The 15,083-nt window shown below is 49.9% G+C and overlaps 4 protein-coding genes across 4 annotated transcripts, besides 1 other annotated feature; 1 reads left to right on the top strand and 3 right to left on the bottom strand.

The window, feature by feature from the left end:
* Positions 1 to 1,263: 1,263 nt before the first annotated feature.
* On the top strand, positions 1,264 to 2,513 carry FPSE_03086 (uncharacterized protein; the record flags this gene model as incomplete). Its single annotated transcript, XM_009256205.1, has 2 exons — positions 1,264 to 1,761; positions 1,812 to 2,513. The coding sequence occupies 2 exons, from the start codon at positions 1,264 to 1,266 to the stop codon at positions 2,511 to 2,513; spliced, it is 1,200 nt and encodes a 399-aa protein (XP_009254480.1).
* Positions 2,514 to 3,012: 499 nt separating this feature from the next.
* Positions 3,013 to 3,661, bottom strand: FPSE_03085 (uncharacterized protein; the record flags this gene model as incomplete). Its single annotated transcript, XM_009256204.1, has 2 exons — positions 3,013 to 3,563; positions 3,625 to 3,661. 2 exons carry the CDS (start codon positions 3,659 to 3,661, stop codon positions 3,013 to 3,015), a joined length of 588 nt encoding a protein of 195 aa, XP_009254479.1.
* Positions 3,662 to 5,117: 1,456 nt separating this feature from the next.
* FPSE_03084 (uncharacterized protein) lies at positions 5,118 to 5,502 on the bottom strand (the record flags this gene model as incomplete). The annotated part of the gene is made up of 2 exons (XM_009256203.1): positions 5,118 to 5,340; positions 5,402 to 5,502. 2 exons carry the CDS (start codon positions 5,500 to 5,502, stop codon positions 5,118 to 5,120), a joined length of 324 nt encoding a protein of 107 aa, XP_009254478.1.
* Positions 5,503 to 7,329: 1,827 nt separating this feature from the next.
* Positions 7,330 to 7,356: a microsatellite.
* A 1,550-nt stretch (positions 7,357 to 8,906) lies between these two features.
* FPSE_03083 (uncharacterized protein) lies at positions 8,907 to 13,309 on the bottom strand (the record flags this gene model as incomplete). The annotated part of the gene is made up of 4 exons (XM_009256202.1): positions 8,907 to 9,160; positions 9,218 to 12,836; positions 12,902 to 13,090; positions 13,145 to 13,309. 4 exons carry the CDS (start codon positions 13,307 to 13,309, stop codon positions 8,907 to 8,909), a joined length of 4,227 nt encoding a protein of 1,408 aa, XP_009254477.1.
* Between the last annotated feature and the right edge of the window lie 1,774 nt (positions 13,310 to 15,083).

Below are 15,083 nucleotides of genomic sequence, written 5' to 3'. Positions count from 1 at the left end.
CTACCAACGCCGCCAGGCAAGAAACATCATCTTTCCTTCCGTCCCATCTTCCTCTTCACCTGCATTTGCCCCCTCGCCTTGTGTACTCTAGTCCTCTCTATACAGACTCAACATCCGCATATATTACATCCTCAACGTACCTATCCATCTTCAGTTACTCTTCATCGTTGTTCTTGTCTTTGACCAGGAGGCGGGGATCAGAACACCAGAACCCCACTCGCCTGGTTACTCCTCTCTCTATTTGTCCCCTTCATTTCTTTCAGCATTGCAGCAAACCGAGCTCTTCAAGCTGTTTGGCATCAGTTGTCGTCTACTATCATATTCTCGTTATCTACTATACTCTCTGATTCCTTGGCCCAACCCTGCGTTGGACCCCTCCTCACGTATTGAGTCCTTGATCCGAGGAGCTGAAAAGGATATCGTCACCCTCCCTGACCATATCCCAGGCTGTAGGGTCTAGTTTACCAGGATCGTGTGAGTTGACCTATTTCCTTCCTATTCTGCATTCTTCTGTCTGCAACGGAAGCTCCATCACTTGAATTGCTTAGCTCTCCAGCCTTGTGAGTCCTTGTTGTGGCGGTACACTCTATACAATGTTACGTTTGTGTGCGTCAACTATAGGTCTGGGTTATCTTTGTTGCTCCTTGCAAGGCTCGATGTTCTGGAAGTTTTGTGTTTCCCTTTACCCTGTCTAAGCAGCTTTTGTCCCTTTGAGCTATGCATGGGCTATGTACCAGGGTCTTGATCTAGGCCCCGCCACAACACGTCACTTTCAAGCGTGGATTGCAGCCCACGTCCAGCTTCACCTCTAGTGCATGCCCCGGAACTTTTCCTGCACGCAACATCCCTTGTCGTTTCATTGTTCATTGATCTTTGTCCCTGGCTTCATCTGCAGCTCTGACTGACATACTTTCAAGACTGTCTGTGATCATCTACAAGAGCGCCGCAGTAGCTGTAAGTCGAGCTCCCTCATCCGTGTGACGGCATCACGTTGCCACTCGTTGCTACATTTATATATTTCACACCTGGCACTCTCCTCTATCCCAAATTCTCGAGATAAGCACAGTTACGACTTCACTTCAGACTCTACGTCTTTGCCACACGGAAACTTACCAGAGTCAAATACAGACCATTGCCAACGAATAAGTACTCTCCACTCGCCCCGCGATACCCCTCACACTACGACTGGCATCGATTTTGTGCCTCTTCGACGACATAATATCTGATATTTCGAGTCACGCCAATTGCATCTTACCTTACACCATGTCCGGCCCTTTCTCCAGCCCCTTTGGGGAGAATAGCAACCCCTTTGGAACAGACAGGGGTAAGAGGACAAACAATGCAATTCATCGTGTTGTTGAGGAAGAGGAAGAAAACGACACCATCACATCGCCTACGAACGCTCGCTTCGGAGCATCACCAAACTCGGCCTCCATGTTTTCGGGCCCCTTTGGCGGGGGCTTTGGCGGTGACTCTTCTGCTGAAGCACCTTCTGCGTCGCGAAACGTCCCAAACCCTGATAGCTACCCGGCCCAGTACAACTTCGGTCGCCGAACTTCAGTATCTGCGGAATCCTTGAAACCCAGTGCCGATTCCTATGATAATTGGTCACCCCCTTTTCATGAGAAGACCCCGGACCAGATCGAACGTCTCAAGCATGCCATCGAAGGCAATTTCCTTTTCAGCCATCTGGAGGATGAACAGAGCGCTCAGATTTTGGGTGCCCTTGTCGAAAAGCCGATACCAGCCAAGGGCATCAAGGTAAGTTCGACCAGTGCAGATTGGGGCTATTTACTGACAACATATGATAGGTAATCAGCCAGGGAGATGCTGGCGACTACTTCTATGTCGTCGAGAAGGGATCTTTTGACGTATATGTCAACCCCAGCGGCTCGCTGCAGCCCGGTCCCGATGGTATGGGTAACCAAGTTGGTAACATCCAAGCTGGTGGCTCATTCGGTGAATTGGCGTTGATGTACAATGCACCTCGAGCTGCGACTGTAATTTCTGCCGAGCCTGGCTGCACTGTGTGGGCACTCGATCGTGTTACTTTCCGCCGCATCTTGATGGAGTCGACCTTTGCTCGGAGACGCATGTATGAGAGCTTCCTCGAAGAAGTGCCTCTCCTTTCGACCCTGAACCCATACGAGCGATCCAAGATTGCGGATGCGTTGGAAACACAGAAATTTGCTCCAGGAGAGATCATCATCAACGAGGGAGATCCTGGCCATGCGTTTTATCTGCTGGAAAGTGGCGAGGCGGATGCATACATTGGCCAGCCTGACAATAAAGTCCGTCACTACAAGAAGGGTGATTACTTTGGTGAGCTTGCCTTACTCAACGACGCCCCGCGAGCAGCTAGTATCGTTGCTGCGTCACCAGTCAAGGTTGGAAGCTTGGGAAAGAACGCTTTCCAGCGACTGCTGGGTCCTGTCGAAGGTATTCTACGAAGGACCAAGTATCAAGGTGTTGCAACTGGTGTTGAAGAGATGGATCCACTTCACACCGGCTAGATTGAAGGACAGAGCTTCAAGGAATGACTGCATCAATCATGTGGAGAAGTAGCAAAGTTTATCAATAAGATTGAGTGGTGTTCAGGTTGTCTCGTGGTTTGGGTGTATGTATATTGAACGCAGTTGGGGCACGTTGGATTCAGAAACGATTGGCAGAGGAATTCACTTGTGATTGGCGTTTTGAGAGGTTCTCTCCCACCTTCGCTTTCCTGAGACAAGCATGGCTAGTGACCAGATACCTTGGTTGATATCATTATTACCACGATACAGCTGCTCCCCACTCAATGATATGAAGGAATTTGCGACATTCTGTGAATATCTACCAGGTGATAAGATAGACCAAGAGAGATGTATTGCCAATTCCTATCTTCTCCTCAGGAAACCAAACGTAAAACATGCTGGTATCAAGACGCCAAGTGTAAAAAGTCACCGTAAGTACACCTATTAGTTATTTGTCACTGTCCTCGCGTTGCATCTCGGTGCGTTATTCCTCCTGGCTCTATGTAGCCCGTCTTGCCAACTCCTCTCGGATTTTCCTCCGCAGCTCCTCAACAGTAACTTCGGTTTCCAGCACTCGACCGACACCAGCGCGCCAAGTATCGTCCAATGTCTTGATCTCAGCGCCCACAGCGGTCTGTCTCTTTTGCCTCTCCAGATTCACGATGTCGACTTCGCGCTTGGTAGCTGCTAACTCACGTTCGAGAGCCTGGAGCTCTGCTTCGAGCCCGTGGTTTCCCAGCAGCCACGCATTCTTCCCCCACTTCTCAAGAAGCTCTAGGTTTGTGAGACGCGAGGAGAGATAGCTATGGGCTACAGCAGCAGCTGGCAGGGCGGTCGCGGGAGGAGCGCTCGGGGATGGAGCCTCGTACCGGCTCAAGTCTAGGGGCGCAAGCGGTGTAGATTTGGAAACACGTTCGAGTTCAGCTGTTATCGCGGGAGAGAAAGAAGGCTCTGTATTGGAGGAGGGTTGGGGAGCTTGAGAGGATGCTTCAGCGGTGATCAGGGCACGGGCGGCGGCAAGGGCTTCCGGGGTTGGTTCCTGGTCGACATCTATAGAGAATGTAAGCAAGAGAGGGCCGAGGAACTTTTAAAGCACAGTATATAAGCTTACAAGGAAGAGACTCGTGATAAGCAGGAGCGACGGGCATGGTAATGATTTGTTCTGGGACTGGGACGCGTGTGGCTTAAGAAGATACAATTTCGGGTTAATAATTTATCATCACCGGTGTTGAGGTTCGATTGGCGTGTCCGAGTAGAAGCGATGAGCTTATGAATCAAAGGGTATCGCAAAAGATGTCGCGAAATGATGTAGACAGAATTCAATGTGTGAATGTCAGCCTCGCAACTACAAAATTTCGATGACCTTGAGTTGAAGGGTGTTGACGCACGGATCACTTCTCAGCCTCCTCAGCCTTGGTGGCTTGATTGGAAACACACGCAGGGTCGGAAGCTTGGCAACCAAGGCAGGAGTTTAAGAGGCGAATATTGAAGCTTCAGTGGAGGGAGTTAGAATGAAGTGGTACATCTTAGAAGCTGATGATTCTTTTTCTATGATTAGGCCGTTCCATGGAACATGTTTTGGCAAACTGAGTATTCGTAGCTAATTTTGGGGGTTTAGTTGCTCGATGGCGAAGCCCCCTGCAGTTTTAGCGGCACTGCAGCGGGCTTTCTGCATGGCGATGGAGCTGTGCTCCACCAGAGAGCATGGCATTGTACTATGTAGTGCTGATAGCGATAAGGAGAACGACATCCATTTGATGATCTACAAGTGCTTCTGGGAATCCGGTCAACTCAAGACAGGTACAAACGTAGTAAATGATTTTATCTTTGGGTTTACTGAGCATGGGGATGGAAGGGGTACTAGACCCAAAGATGTGCTATAAGCACATCACTTTGACACAATCGTAGAGTGTAACAAATGACAATAGTCGTCACTAAGTACCATACAGTAAGACTTTTGAAGTCAGTTCCATGGAAGTGAGAATGGCACGGCATAAGCTTAAGCCCAGAGGAGAGACCAGAGTCCTCGCGGATTTAATAGCGACGTCCGAGTCGTTGCAGCACCCGAGAGATCAGCACTGAGGGCAGCTGCCAGTCCATCATGTTAAGAGAGCCAGCGGGACAGGGAAACAAGATATGGAATGTTCATATGAAGGTGAAGGACATCATATAAAATCAAGTTCAACTTCACGTAGCTTACTAGTTGAGTGTCTTTGTCTGATGTCCATCAGCTGTGCCCAGCTGCGTTGCTCGCTTCGATGTCAAAGCTAATTAAGATAGTGATACAAGTAATACATCGTTCCGCTTGGAAGATAACTTCGCAGCCGGTCGTAAAAGCCATGATCCTCGTGGAGATCTGAGTTTCTTATCTCCATCCATAACCGCTACCATAGCCCCTAAATTGTTTGATCCGTCGTTGCCGCTGTAAAAGCGTTATAATTTCCGGTTTCCATTCGTTTCATCGCATCTCGTTTCGTAGTTGTAAATGAGAGATCAAACGTCCATCACAATTTCAATACATATCATCCCCCTCATGTGCCGCTGCCACTATACAGAGCGACCAGCAGTGAATACCGATCTCTCAGTAAGGATACAGTAGATCGATCAAGAAGAGGATCGACCACTCTCGGAAGAGTCGGTCTTGGTGAGGTCTTCATGGTCTTCCTCTTCAGGGCCGTGGAGCGACTCCTCGAAGACGGGCTCGGGCTCGTTGACCTCAAACTTAGTCTTGAAATCGGTAACATGAGAGAAGCTGCTACTGTTGGAGCGGCGGCGGGTATTGGTAAAGGTGAACTGCTCGCCAGCGATGTCATCGTTGACAGTTCCCCTGCAAGTAGTGTAAGTGCACTGTGGGGCAAGTGGACAGGGGGTGGTTTGGTTTAACATACCAGTTGCCTCGACCAGAGCCGTCCTTCTTCACCTTCTTGGGGTCAACGTCGGCAAAGCCGCTCTTACCAAAGAAGCGAGGGACAGTTTCCGTGGGGAGCATAGTCCCCTCGGCGATGCCCTTGTGGTCACGGTCGTTGGCCTTGTGAGATCGGGTCACTGTGATAAGCGTTGTCAGTAACTATTGTATGTTGGGTGAACGGCATCAAGCTGACTTGTGACGGTTTGCGAGAGAGGCGTGCGATAGGAAGTAGAGGTTGAGAGTTATTGTTGTTGTGGCGATAAAGCAATACGGTAGATAGGACAATGATGATGGAAAGAGGGGCCAGGAGATGCAACGACTTAAGGAGGAGTTGGACGGCCTTTTATAGGATTGGATGCCACGCCAAACGTCACCAAAAAGCAATCGCCAGTGAACAAGAGCAAAGGATCCCTCCGGGTGCAAGTGAGTCTAAGGAAGTGCGGGGTGTCCAAGTACTCCGTGTACAAAGGCATGTATACGGAGGACGGGGAGAACAGGCGGGCAGGGAAGATGTAACGACTAAACTGTGAGAGAAACTTACTTTTGCAGGATGGAGAGGGTGTAGTTATTAGCGCGAGGTGATTTGCGAGTGCGGTAATTGAGGATATGTATGGGATGCGTAAGACGTGATGTTGTTGCTTCAAGTTCAGTCAAAGGTCGCTTGCCCTCGCAGTGGGAGATGATCAAGAACGAGACACTTCTTGAAGCGGGACTTGGATTGATAAAGGCGATGTTACAGTGCCAATTCGTATTCTCAGAGAGTGCGGATAGGCAGTGGACAGTATTTAACTGGTTGCGAAGTTGATCCGGTAAGTAGGTAGGTAGGTGTAAGAGGAAAGTTCGCGAGTAGTTTGGTATGTTGATAAGTGGAGAGATGCCTAGGCAGGCAATTGATGATTCAGAAGAGATACGAAGAGTAGAACCGATTTATGTGCAAGACATTACTCAAACCTGGGAAGGAGAGTTTGCCTTTATATCCTGAGAGTCACGCGAGGAACAGATGCGTGATGGCATCACACTGTGCCCAATCAGGTCATCCGTAGACGGATGTTTCCTTCCCACCTACTGCCTAGTCGCAATCCAGCCCTTTCCTTTTAGAATAGCTACCTCTACTAAGGACGCTGACGAAGCTCCCCCAACAGACTGGAGCTTTCCAATTGGACAATTGCGAATTACAGGAGGGAAAGGCGGGAGGAGTCAGCTCATACATCGTAGATGTTCCACCATGATGGCCTCCCAAGGCAAGTGCGACAGCGTCCAGGGCCCACTGTTACTGGTGGAGCTAGACAGTACCTACCCCGGTCAAGGCGGGTCGCGCTGTCCCATCCCGTCCGTCTATCGCGTGACCTGGCGCAAGCAGCCGGTGGCCGAACTCTGTGGTCCAATTCAACTTCCTGAGGTGGCCCATGCTTCAGAGTGAGAACGTTGCAATTGCGGGGGAGCAACTTTGTAACATTCCAGTAAGTTAGTAGTTCGCTCAGAATTAGTAGCTTGGACCAGGAGTCAATTCGAATGCAAAAGTGACCACAATTCGATACGGATTGTATATAAGGAGCCTCATGACATTCTACCACGGTCAATGGGCTCAATTGGCATCCAGATTCCGTCTAATGTCATGCAATTTGACCCAGCCTCTGAGCTCTGAGGGGATAGAGGGGGTATACTAAGTTGTTGCAGTACGACCATGTGCTCAATGTTTAATCTTCTCCATACCTTAGTAGATTACTGTCCTCCCACAAAGCTTGCTCCGTGTGCTAGAAGGTACGGCCTTCTAGTATTCTTGGTAACGGACTGGTTCGTGCTGAACAGTTCATGGTCCCGCAAGAGTTGGCAGTTTCTACAGTAACACCATGTTATTTGTTCAAAAACCCATTACAAGGTGACTGACTGATCTCATGCTGAACATACAGGTAGGTAGGTAGGTAGGTAGGTAGGGATCTAGCATCGGTCAAAACAAGCACTGACGTCGCCATGCTTCCACGCCAAGGTCTTAGTCTGTGGCTTGGCTGGAACTGTTTTTGGGCGGACAAACGACTCAAATACCCCGCTTTAAGCTTACGGGGATCTGGGGTAGGGTCCAGGTACCGGCATAACCTCAGTGATGCCGCTGATAGCGATAGCTTTGATATAGGAACCTTGACCGAAATCATCGGATAGTTGTACCAAATCCCCTTATTCCATACAGCAAGTACATAGATACCAATTCATATGCACTGGTGTAGCTCGTTCGTTAGTGCCACATTAGGTTAGTAAGAGCATCTCTCACTGTACCTGACGTTTTGTATCTGTCGACAGAGCTCCACGCCTCCAGACGAGACTACAAGGTGGATTGGAACTTTAGAATCTGGGAAAGGAGGCAATTGCCAAGTTCTACTCTGCCATCCCTAGCCCAATTCTGACTTCATAACAAGTCCGATACCGCTCCCCGACTCAATCGTCCGTGGGGCTCAGCGAAACTGACTCGGCGCTCACACACGGTGCACATGACTCTTCTCATCGACCCATCTTGCACATCACTACAATCTCACCAATTACAAGCATCAATTCACCTTGTATTGTTCTCAGAAGTCTTGAGAGGATCTGACCTGGTAGGTAGGTAGATAGATTCGTACTTGCCACTGATGTCTTCGCTCTATCCCAACAGAAATGGAACCCGCTCCGTTCTCGAAACACCGATAAGGAGTCAGCCGGAGGTCTCATGATCATCGCCCGGACTCCATCATAGGTTCGAGCTCGCGAGTGGCCTCCGCTGCCTGTTTCTCTGCAGAGGACAGGTGTCCTTTACTCCCAGTGATCACGCAACACCATGCTACGGAGCACGAATTCTGTAGACATCCTGGTTGATGAAAGGCCACCGCTAGGAGTAGACTATGTACAACAGATTGTCTTATTGAAGAATTGATGATGATCATCTGACTCAAGGTCTGGCTTACACCGCCAAAGACTCTTTCAGTAAGAACTTTCTCAAACCTCTCCTCACAAGTGCTTGGCTTTTGCGGTGGCATGACAAGAGCAAAGCATGGTACCTATGCTCAGATAGGTCGTTTGCAGCGAAAGTTTTGAGATGTGAAATGTTTTCTCTACAATGTCATACTCACAATGCTGCTGCAAACCTTCGACGGGCTTCGCATCAATGCTTATATCAGTACCTAGGTCATGGCAAAGTTATTCGGCAGACGTCTCGTTTCAACTCGTACAATCAGGAATAAAAACAGTCTATCACAAATCCATATCAAATTAGTTGATTTTAGCTACTGTCCTTATTTTCTCCTCGTCGTTGTAATACGACTTCTAATACACCCTCTTGCTCTTTTGAGAAAGAAAAAAAAAGAAAACGATCATAGACCTGCGCCTGAATCATACAATCGCAGCCTCATCTTTGTGCCAAAGAAAATACACATTCTGCGTGATAAAATAATATGCTAGTCTTCCTCTAATACACCCACCCACTGCCGTTAATTATGATGATAAATGTCCAACATTTCCTAGCGCTGACCCATTTTCGAGAATTCATTCTGATAACGTAGCTTGAATCCGTTACAGAGCGCTCGCATGTCAGGATATTGATAGCCCTTGAGCTCAAACCCTTGCGGAATTGCGCGCACTGGCAGCGCAATCACCTTGGCTGCCCTGCTAGCCTTGAAGCACAGCCAGAAGTATCCAGGATGTTTAGTATCGATGCAGAAAGCGTACGTCGATCGAGTGGGATTGGCATCGATGTAAGTCGTTAACCATTTCTCTGCGTACAGTTAGTATCGTGCACATATAAATACTTCAGTATAGTGTAAGAGCTTACCCGTCTCTCCCCGAGATCGGTTTTGGTACTTATCGTGCCGCATCAATTCCTCCACTTTGCGTGCCATAGCCTTAACGTGCTCGACGATCAATTCGTCCAGGTCGGTGTATGTGTACTTACCGCCCACGCGCAACAGCTTGCCCACTGCGAACTCCGTTTCCTTTTGCATCTCGAGAACGTCAATATGTTGAAACACACCATCCGCGACCTTCCAGGTGACCGCCAGATGATCATTACCCTTGGACGAAGGTCGAATTATAACCTCGCCGTTTGGCTGGGATCCCAGATATTCTTCGGCCTGCAGACCATTAAAAGGCTTGAAATTAGGATGCTTGACGACACGCTGGGTCCGTCCGGTTGTCTTATCCTTTTCTCGCAACTCCTCTTTGTCAGCAGCTTCCAGGACATAGTCCCATCCATCCCGACCGAGGTTGATAGGTCGCTTGTAGGGAACACGCAGCGCATCGTCCCGCATGGAAAGTTTCGCCATAAAGTCTTTGTAGTTGATATCCAGGATCTTGGCTTGGGCCGTTTGTCCAGAGCTCAGCACTTCTTTGATGGACGATCGGTGGCTGACCTCGTGGCCCTCGACTCGGCCCTCGATCCCGCAGTCAAGTTTGACAATGGCAAAGTCATCCTTGACAACCCGCACGTTGACGGGGACGATCATACCCTCGCAAAGAGTGTGCTTGGTCTCGCCAGTGAACATGGTAAAGATTTCCGATGCTGACAGGAGAGCAAAGTTCCTTCGTAGTTCTTCGTAGGGGGCTTGGAGTTCAGCACGGATCGTCTCCAAAGTAGCTCGCTTGCGCTGGCTGTAGTTCCTCTCCAACTGCTCGGCATACTCCTCGAGTACAAGTTCATTGACCTTGTCCTGTTCGTCCATCTTGAAAAGTTTGCGAACAATGGCTCCAGGTCCATTCTCGTCCGTTTCGCCCTTGACATCCTCTTCATCGAGCTCAAGAGCATCGGCAGCCATCTTTCGGCCTAATTCATAGTCCTCAGGATGGACACGTGTGTTGTCTAGTGGATCAGATGATGGGTTTGTGGCCTCGTACTCGATGAAAAGAAAGCTTGCGCAGTTGTTCCAAACCCTTGGACCAACAACAGGCAGCTTGCCACTATCAGGGTCGCCCACGAGTTCGTCTCTTGTTCCCACAGCGCCGCCATTGGCGTTGATAGCTTTGATGACACTTGTGGCCTTTCGGGGTCCCAGTCCAGAAACATAAGGCAGAAGATTGGCAGTGTAAGTATCGTTCATGGCCTCGTTGATATCCACACCGCAGAGGTTCACCATGTCTACCATAGCCGAGTCCAGATACTTGGCCAGCTTGTCCGTTGGGAGGAGGTTCTGGCAAGGGTGGTAAGAAAGTGAAGAAACATCCTTGCCAAGGGCTGCATATTCCTTCATGGGGTTCTGCATGTAACGCGCCAGGGCGACGCAGTACCTCGTGATGGGGTTAAGACTCGGGTGCTCGGCAAGGGCGCGAGGACTGTCCTTGTACAAGCGAGCAACCTCATCGTTCACCACCACGACTTCCAAGGGCTCCGTTCTGTAGTCATTGGTATCAGGGTCCTCAAACTCAGGCCCCATGAGACCCTTCTCGTTGACCAAGCCCTCCAGGTCACGCACCAACTTGGTCGTTTCAGCAGACCAACCACTTACACCAATGACATCGGGTCGACGGCGTTTCACGAGTTCTTCAAACTCTTCTCGCTGGCGCTCGTCTCGAGCAAGATTTCCCAGTTTTCCTTGCTCGATCACTCGCCCGTCTTCCTCTACCCATGCCCAACAAATAGGATCACGGGCGGGGTCGGACATACCATTGGAGAGAACTAAGACACGCGGTGTAGTGCCCAGAATCATGCCCTTGGGCTTGTACGGCGCTTGGTCAAGTCTCTTCGCGTATTCCTCCCGACACATCTTGAGTACTTCATCTTGACAGAAAGTACGGATGACTTCCTTAACATTCTTTGCGATGATCTTCTCCAGCTTGGGATAAGCGACGTCCAGCACCTTCTTGCGCTCTTCTCGCCACTGCTCGGCTCGATCACTGAAGTTTTCGGACTCAAATTCCTGGTAGAGATGCTGTCGGAAATCATATCGAGCAGGCATATCTAGCTTGATAGTGACGAGTCCTTCCTCTTCAGCCTTCATCATCTTCAAGAAAAGCTCTGGCTGATGAACCAGGTCGGCAATAGCTTGGTTCTGTAAGTACTTGATCTCATAGTATGGGTGGGAGTCGTCGATTCTGCGCAGTCCTTTTTCAGTTCGCCGACAGCTGATCTCAGCGGCCTGGTAGTATGAGTTTCGGAAATGCTTGCGCATTCTTGGGCTAGCAAATAACTCTTCCGAGTACATTTGTCGGGCTGCGCTGATGACTTGGTCGCCTGTGCTGAAAACGTCATCGATCAAGCTGTCCGCCAAGTCCATAGGATATTGTGCATCATCGTCAGGGGTGACCTTCTTTCCATGTCGCAGGGCGTTCTTTGCAAGTTGGTCTGCCGAGATGCCGTAGGCGCGAACAAAGCCATACGCCTTGCCTTGGCGGACTCTCTCGAGCAAGTTGGATTTTGAACCCGGTCGCTTTGTCAAGGAGAGATTACCGGCCAGTGCAGCAAGGTCCTTCAATTGTTGGCCATATTGGAAATGCAGGTAATCTTGCAAGTCTTGAAGTTCCTCCATAGTTGTCGCCTCGGGAATCATTTCATCCACCATGGCGTCATGAATTTCCATTCCTTTCAGGTTGTCGACCGTCTTCTCAAGAGCGTTTCTCTTGTCCACGAAAGACCGGAACTTAATGTCCAATTCTAAGATTTTCCACAGATCGTCCTGGTTCAACAACTTGTCCGCGCTTATGACATATTCGGGCGCATCGGGATCATCGCGATTCGGATTTCGTGTCTTCCTGGTATGGAGCAGGTAGTCTTTGCGGTGCTGGAACACATACGGCACCTCAACCTCGTCGACGATGAAGAATTCGAGAACTTTGCCAACTGCCTTGCCAAATGGGCTCTGCAGGTCAGAGGCGAGACCTTTCTTGGGCCAAAGTTGGTTGGTGATCCAGCGTGCCTCCTCCTTGAACTGCTCTGCCGTGAGTTGCAAGCTCTTGAACGTCTTTCGGTCGATTTGGAATCGCTCGGGTTCGTCAGTAAACCGAATCTCGTTGTCTTCGTCGGTCAAGAGCTTCTCCTTAAGCTGTGAAGGCTCGAATACGTCCTTCAACTCTATCGCCTGTTCTTCTCTTTCGCGGTCCTCCTCCTCTTCTTCCATCTGCAGTGCCCAATCGTAGTCTTCGCCATTACCAAAGATGGCCTCCATGTCATCCAAGGCATCCTTGTCCAGATTGGCGGTGTCGGCGATGTTTCCGATGACGCGATCTCTGGGACGGGCAACCTCGGCGTCTTCTCGCTGCTGTTCCAGTTCTTCAGGGTCATCGGGGAAGTCCTCTTCAATAAAATCGTCAAACTCGTCGGCCTGGCGGTACGATGACCTGTTGTTGTATGCCCGCTGTTCGCCTGCATCATCTTCCTCATCGGAAAAGATGTCATCGAGGCCACGGCGTTGATTGCCTCGGTCTTCGTCGCGAGTGCCACGCTTCAGGCGCTTGAACTTGGACTGAATTCGAAAAAGTTAGGGGTACTGACGGGCTAGTCGATTGGATTGGCGCCGGGGCGACTTACCTGTGTTGCGGGCTTAGGTCGCTCGCCAAACTGCTCACCGATCAAATCCAGATCGTCCTCGTCTAACTGTGCCTCTTCCTCGCGATCGCGGTGCTCTCGTTTTCGTTTGTGTAAGGGTCGCACGTCTGCATCGGACTCGCCGCCTTCGTCCTCGTCTTCATCTTCGTCGACGATGAAACCTTCGCGAACCTAAAAGAAAACATCAGGAGCTATTCAATTGTCAATGTTTGTCACCACGCTAACCTTGCGAGCTTCCTCCTCATCATCGTCGTCTTCTTCCTCTTCACTTGAATCTTCTACAGCATTCTTGTTTCTGCGCTGTCCACCACGCTCATCAAAGGACTCATCCTCTTCTTCGTCATCAAGCTCGGCCTCGCCAGAGATCAAGTCGCGCATGCTGTTGCTCATCTTGGCGACTTGCGATGCTGCCGCGCAGGCAACAAAGCTTTCTTTGTCTGCTTTGGTTGTATATGGTTCCGGTGTGGAGACCAGGCAGATGGAAATAGATGTCTTGGCTCTCGGATGTCGTGATTGTAGTGAAAGACAATGAAGTAGAGAGCTATGAAGTGTATGCCTTTCCTCGGGAGCTTATGATATTTGGGAATTTTTGCCTTTGCGCTGCAGAGCGAGCTACACGTGCAGCCTTGTCGCGCCTGGCAAGGATGACAGAGCGGAGAGAGATATTCCGCTTCCGATCCGCCATCCGTGCAAGTTACATAATCACGATTCTTGAGCTTCACATATTCCATGACAAAACTCAATTGACATTAGTAGTTTAAAGACACAGGAGTCACTGCTTTAGGCATTCAAGAATGGTTTTGTGCATGCAGAAGCTACTATTTCGGAGCAGAACGCTTCTGGTATCAGTCATTTCCTTATCGATGAAAAGTCGCGTCTCTCATCAGCAAGTACAACTCAGGTGATGGTCCAAGTGTTGACTTGCGGTCGTCTGAATCACCCAGCGTCTGATCCATCGTCCGTTGTCGTTGGTACCTTTTGACCCATACGGTTGTTCCCCTATTCCAAGCAAGTCTGTCTTTGCAGTCCCTCGCACAATTCACACGCTGCGATCATTGTGATCGCAGCAATTGGTGGGAAGTTAATTGACAAGTAGGGTAAAGCCGAGTACTGGTTTTGACGTGTCGCATCAAGTAGCATGTGGACTAATGAATTGTTACCCCTACCATACTTCATTATCTTATCGCAACTCTAGCCCAATGGATGTACGAATCCCGAAGCGTGAATCGTCTCAAATGTACAGCACATGGCCAGTCAGTCAACCAGGGCATTGTCCCCAGGCTTCGATTTGGACTTCTACCCTGGGCTTGGACCTCTTGGGAGGTTACGGTACAGTGTGTACCTTAGAAGATAGGCCAGCAGACGGGATAGGTAGGTATAATATTACCTATACTCGGGCGTTCATGGATGATGAATGTTTGCCTTTCATGACCTGCCTGGGCTCTCCTTACGACGAATAAGTGGCCCACTGGATTTCAGGTACAGATACATAATTTCAAAATCCGCTGGGCGGGCAGGCTCATCAGGGTTATAAAACAGGCCTGAGTTCTATCGCAATTGTCTCCTCTGCCCCCTTTTCCTCCCCTGGTTTGCCGCTCAGTGTCATCGTCCTTTTGTGTTTTGCTTGCGCCTGCAACTCCCCGTAGCGCAAGTCCAGCCACTCTCGTCACGTTGTCGCCGACTAGACCCCGCCCTCCACCGTTCAGTCCACTGTCCGCGCCTAACCAGCCAAAAGTCGTGAAAGAGACAAGGACAAATCCCCCACTCATCATCTTCGGCAGCGCTCAGCCTTAGCACTCCTGACAACTTCGCGACCTGATTGCATCTCTGAAAAGGAGTATTTCGGGTTCCTCTATCCATTTCTTCAACCGCCTCCGAGACCCTCATTTCTTGGCGACAGAATCTAGGCCTCCCACTACGGCCTGAGAACCAACGTGCGCTCGGCTTCTAGCCCCATCTCAACTCCGGACAGGACAGGATAGGATAGCGATCGACTCCTTTTCGATCTGCTCGATCACGACGATAGCTTTGAGCCGCAGTTGTCTTCCGACTCGATATTTAGGACCCTTCTTCCGTCCTCTTGACTGTTGCTCACAAAGACAATCGAGCAGCGCCCAGCTCGCCTCAGCCAGATCAACTTTACGGCTTCACCCCCCCCCCCCCC

This window comes from Fusarium pseudograminearum, chromosome 1 (genome assembly GCF_000303195.2).
Source record: "Fusarium pseudograminearum CS3096 chromosome 1, whole genome shotgun sequence".
NCBI lineage: Eukaryota > Fungi > Ascomycota > Sordariomycetes > Hypocreales > Nectriaceae > Fusarium > Fusarium pseudograminearum.
Note: the sequence above shows the minus strand (reverse complement) of the source record. Positions and strands in the feature narration are given on the sequence as shown.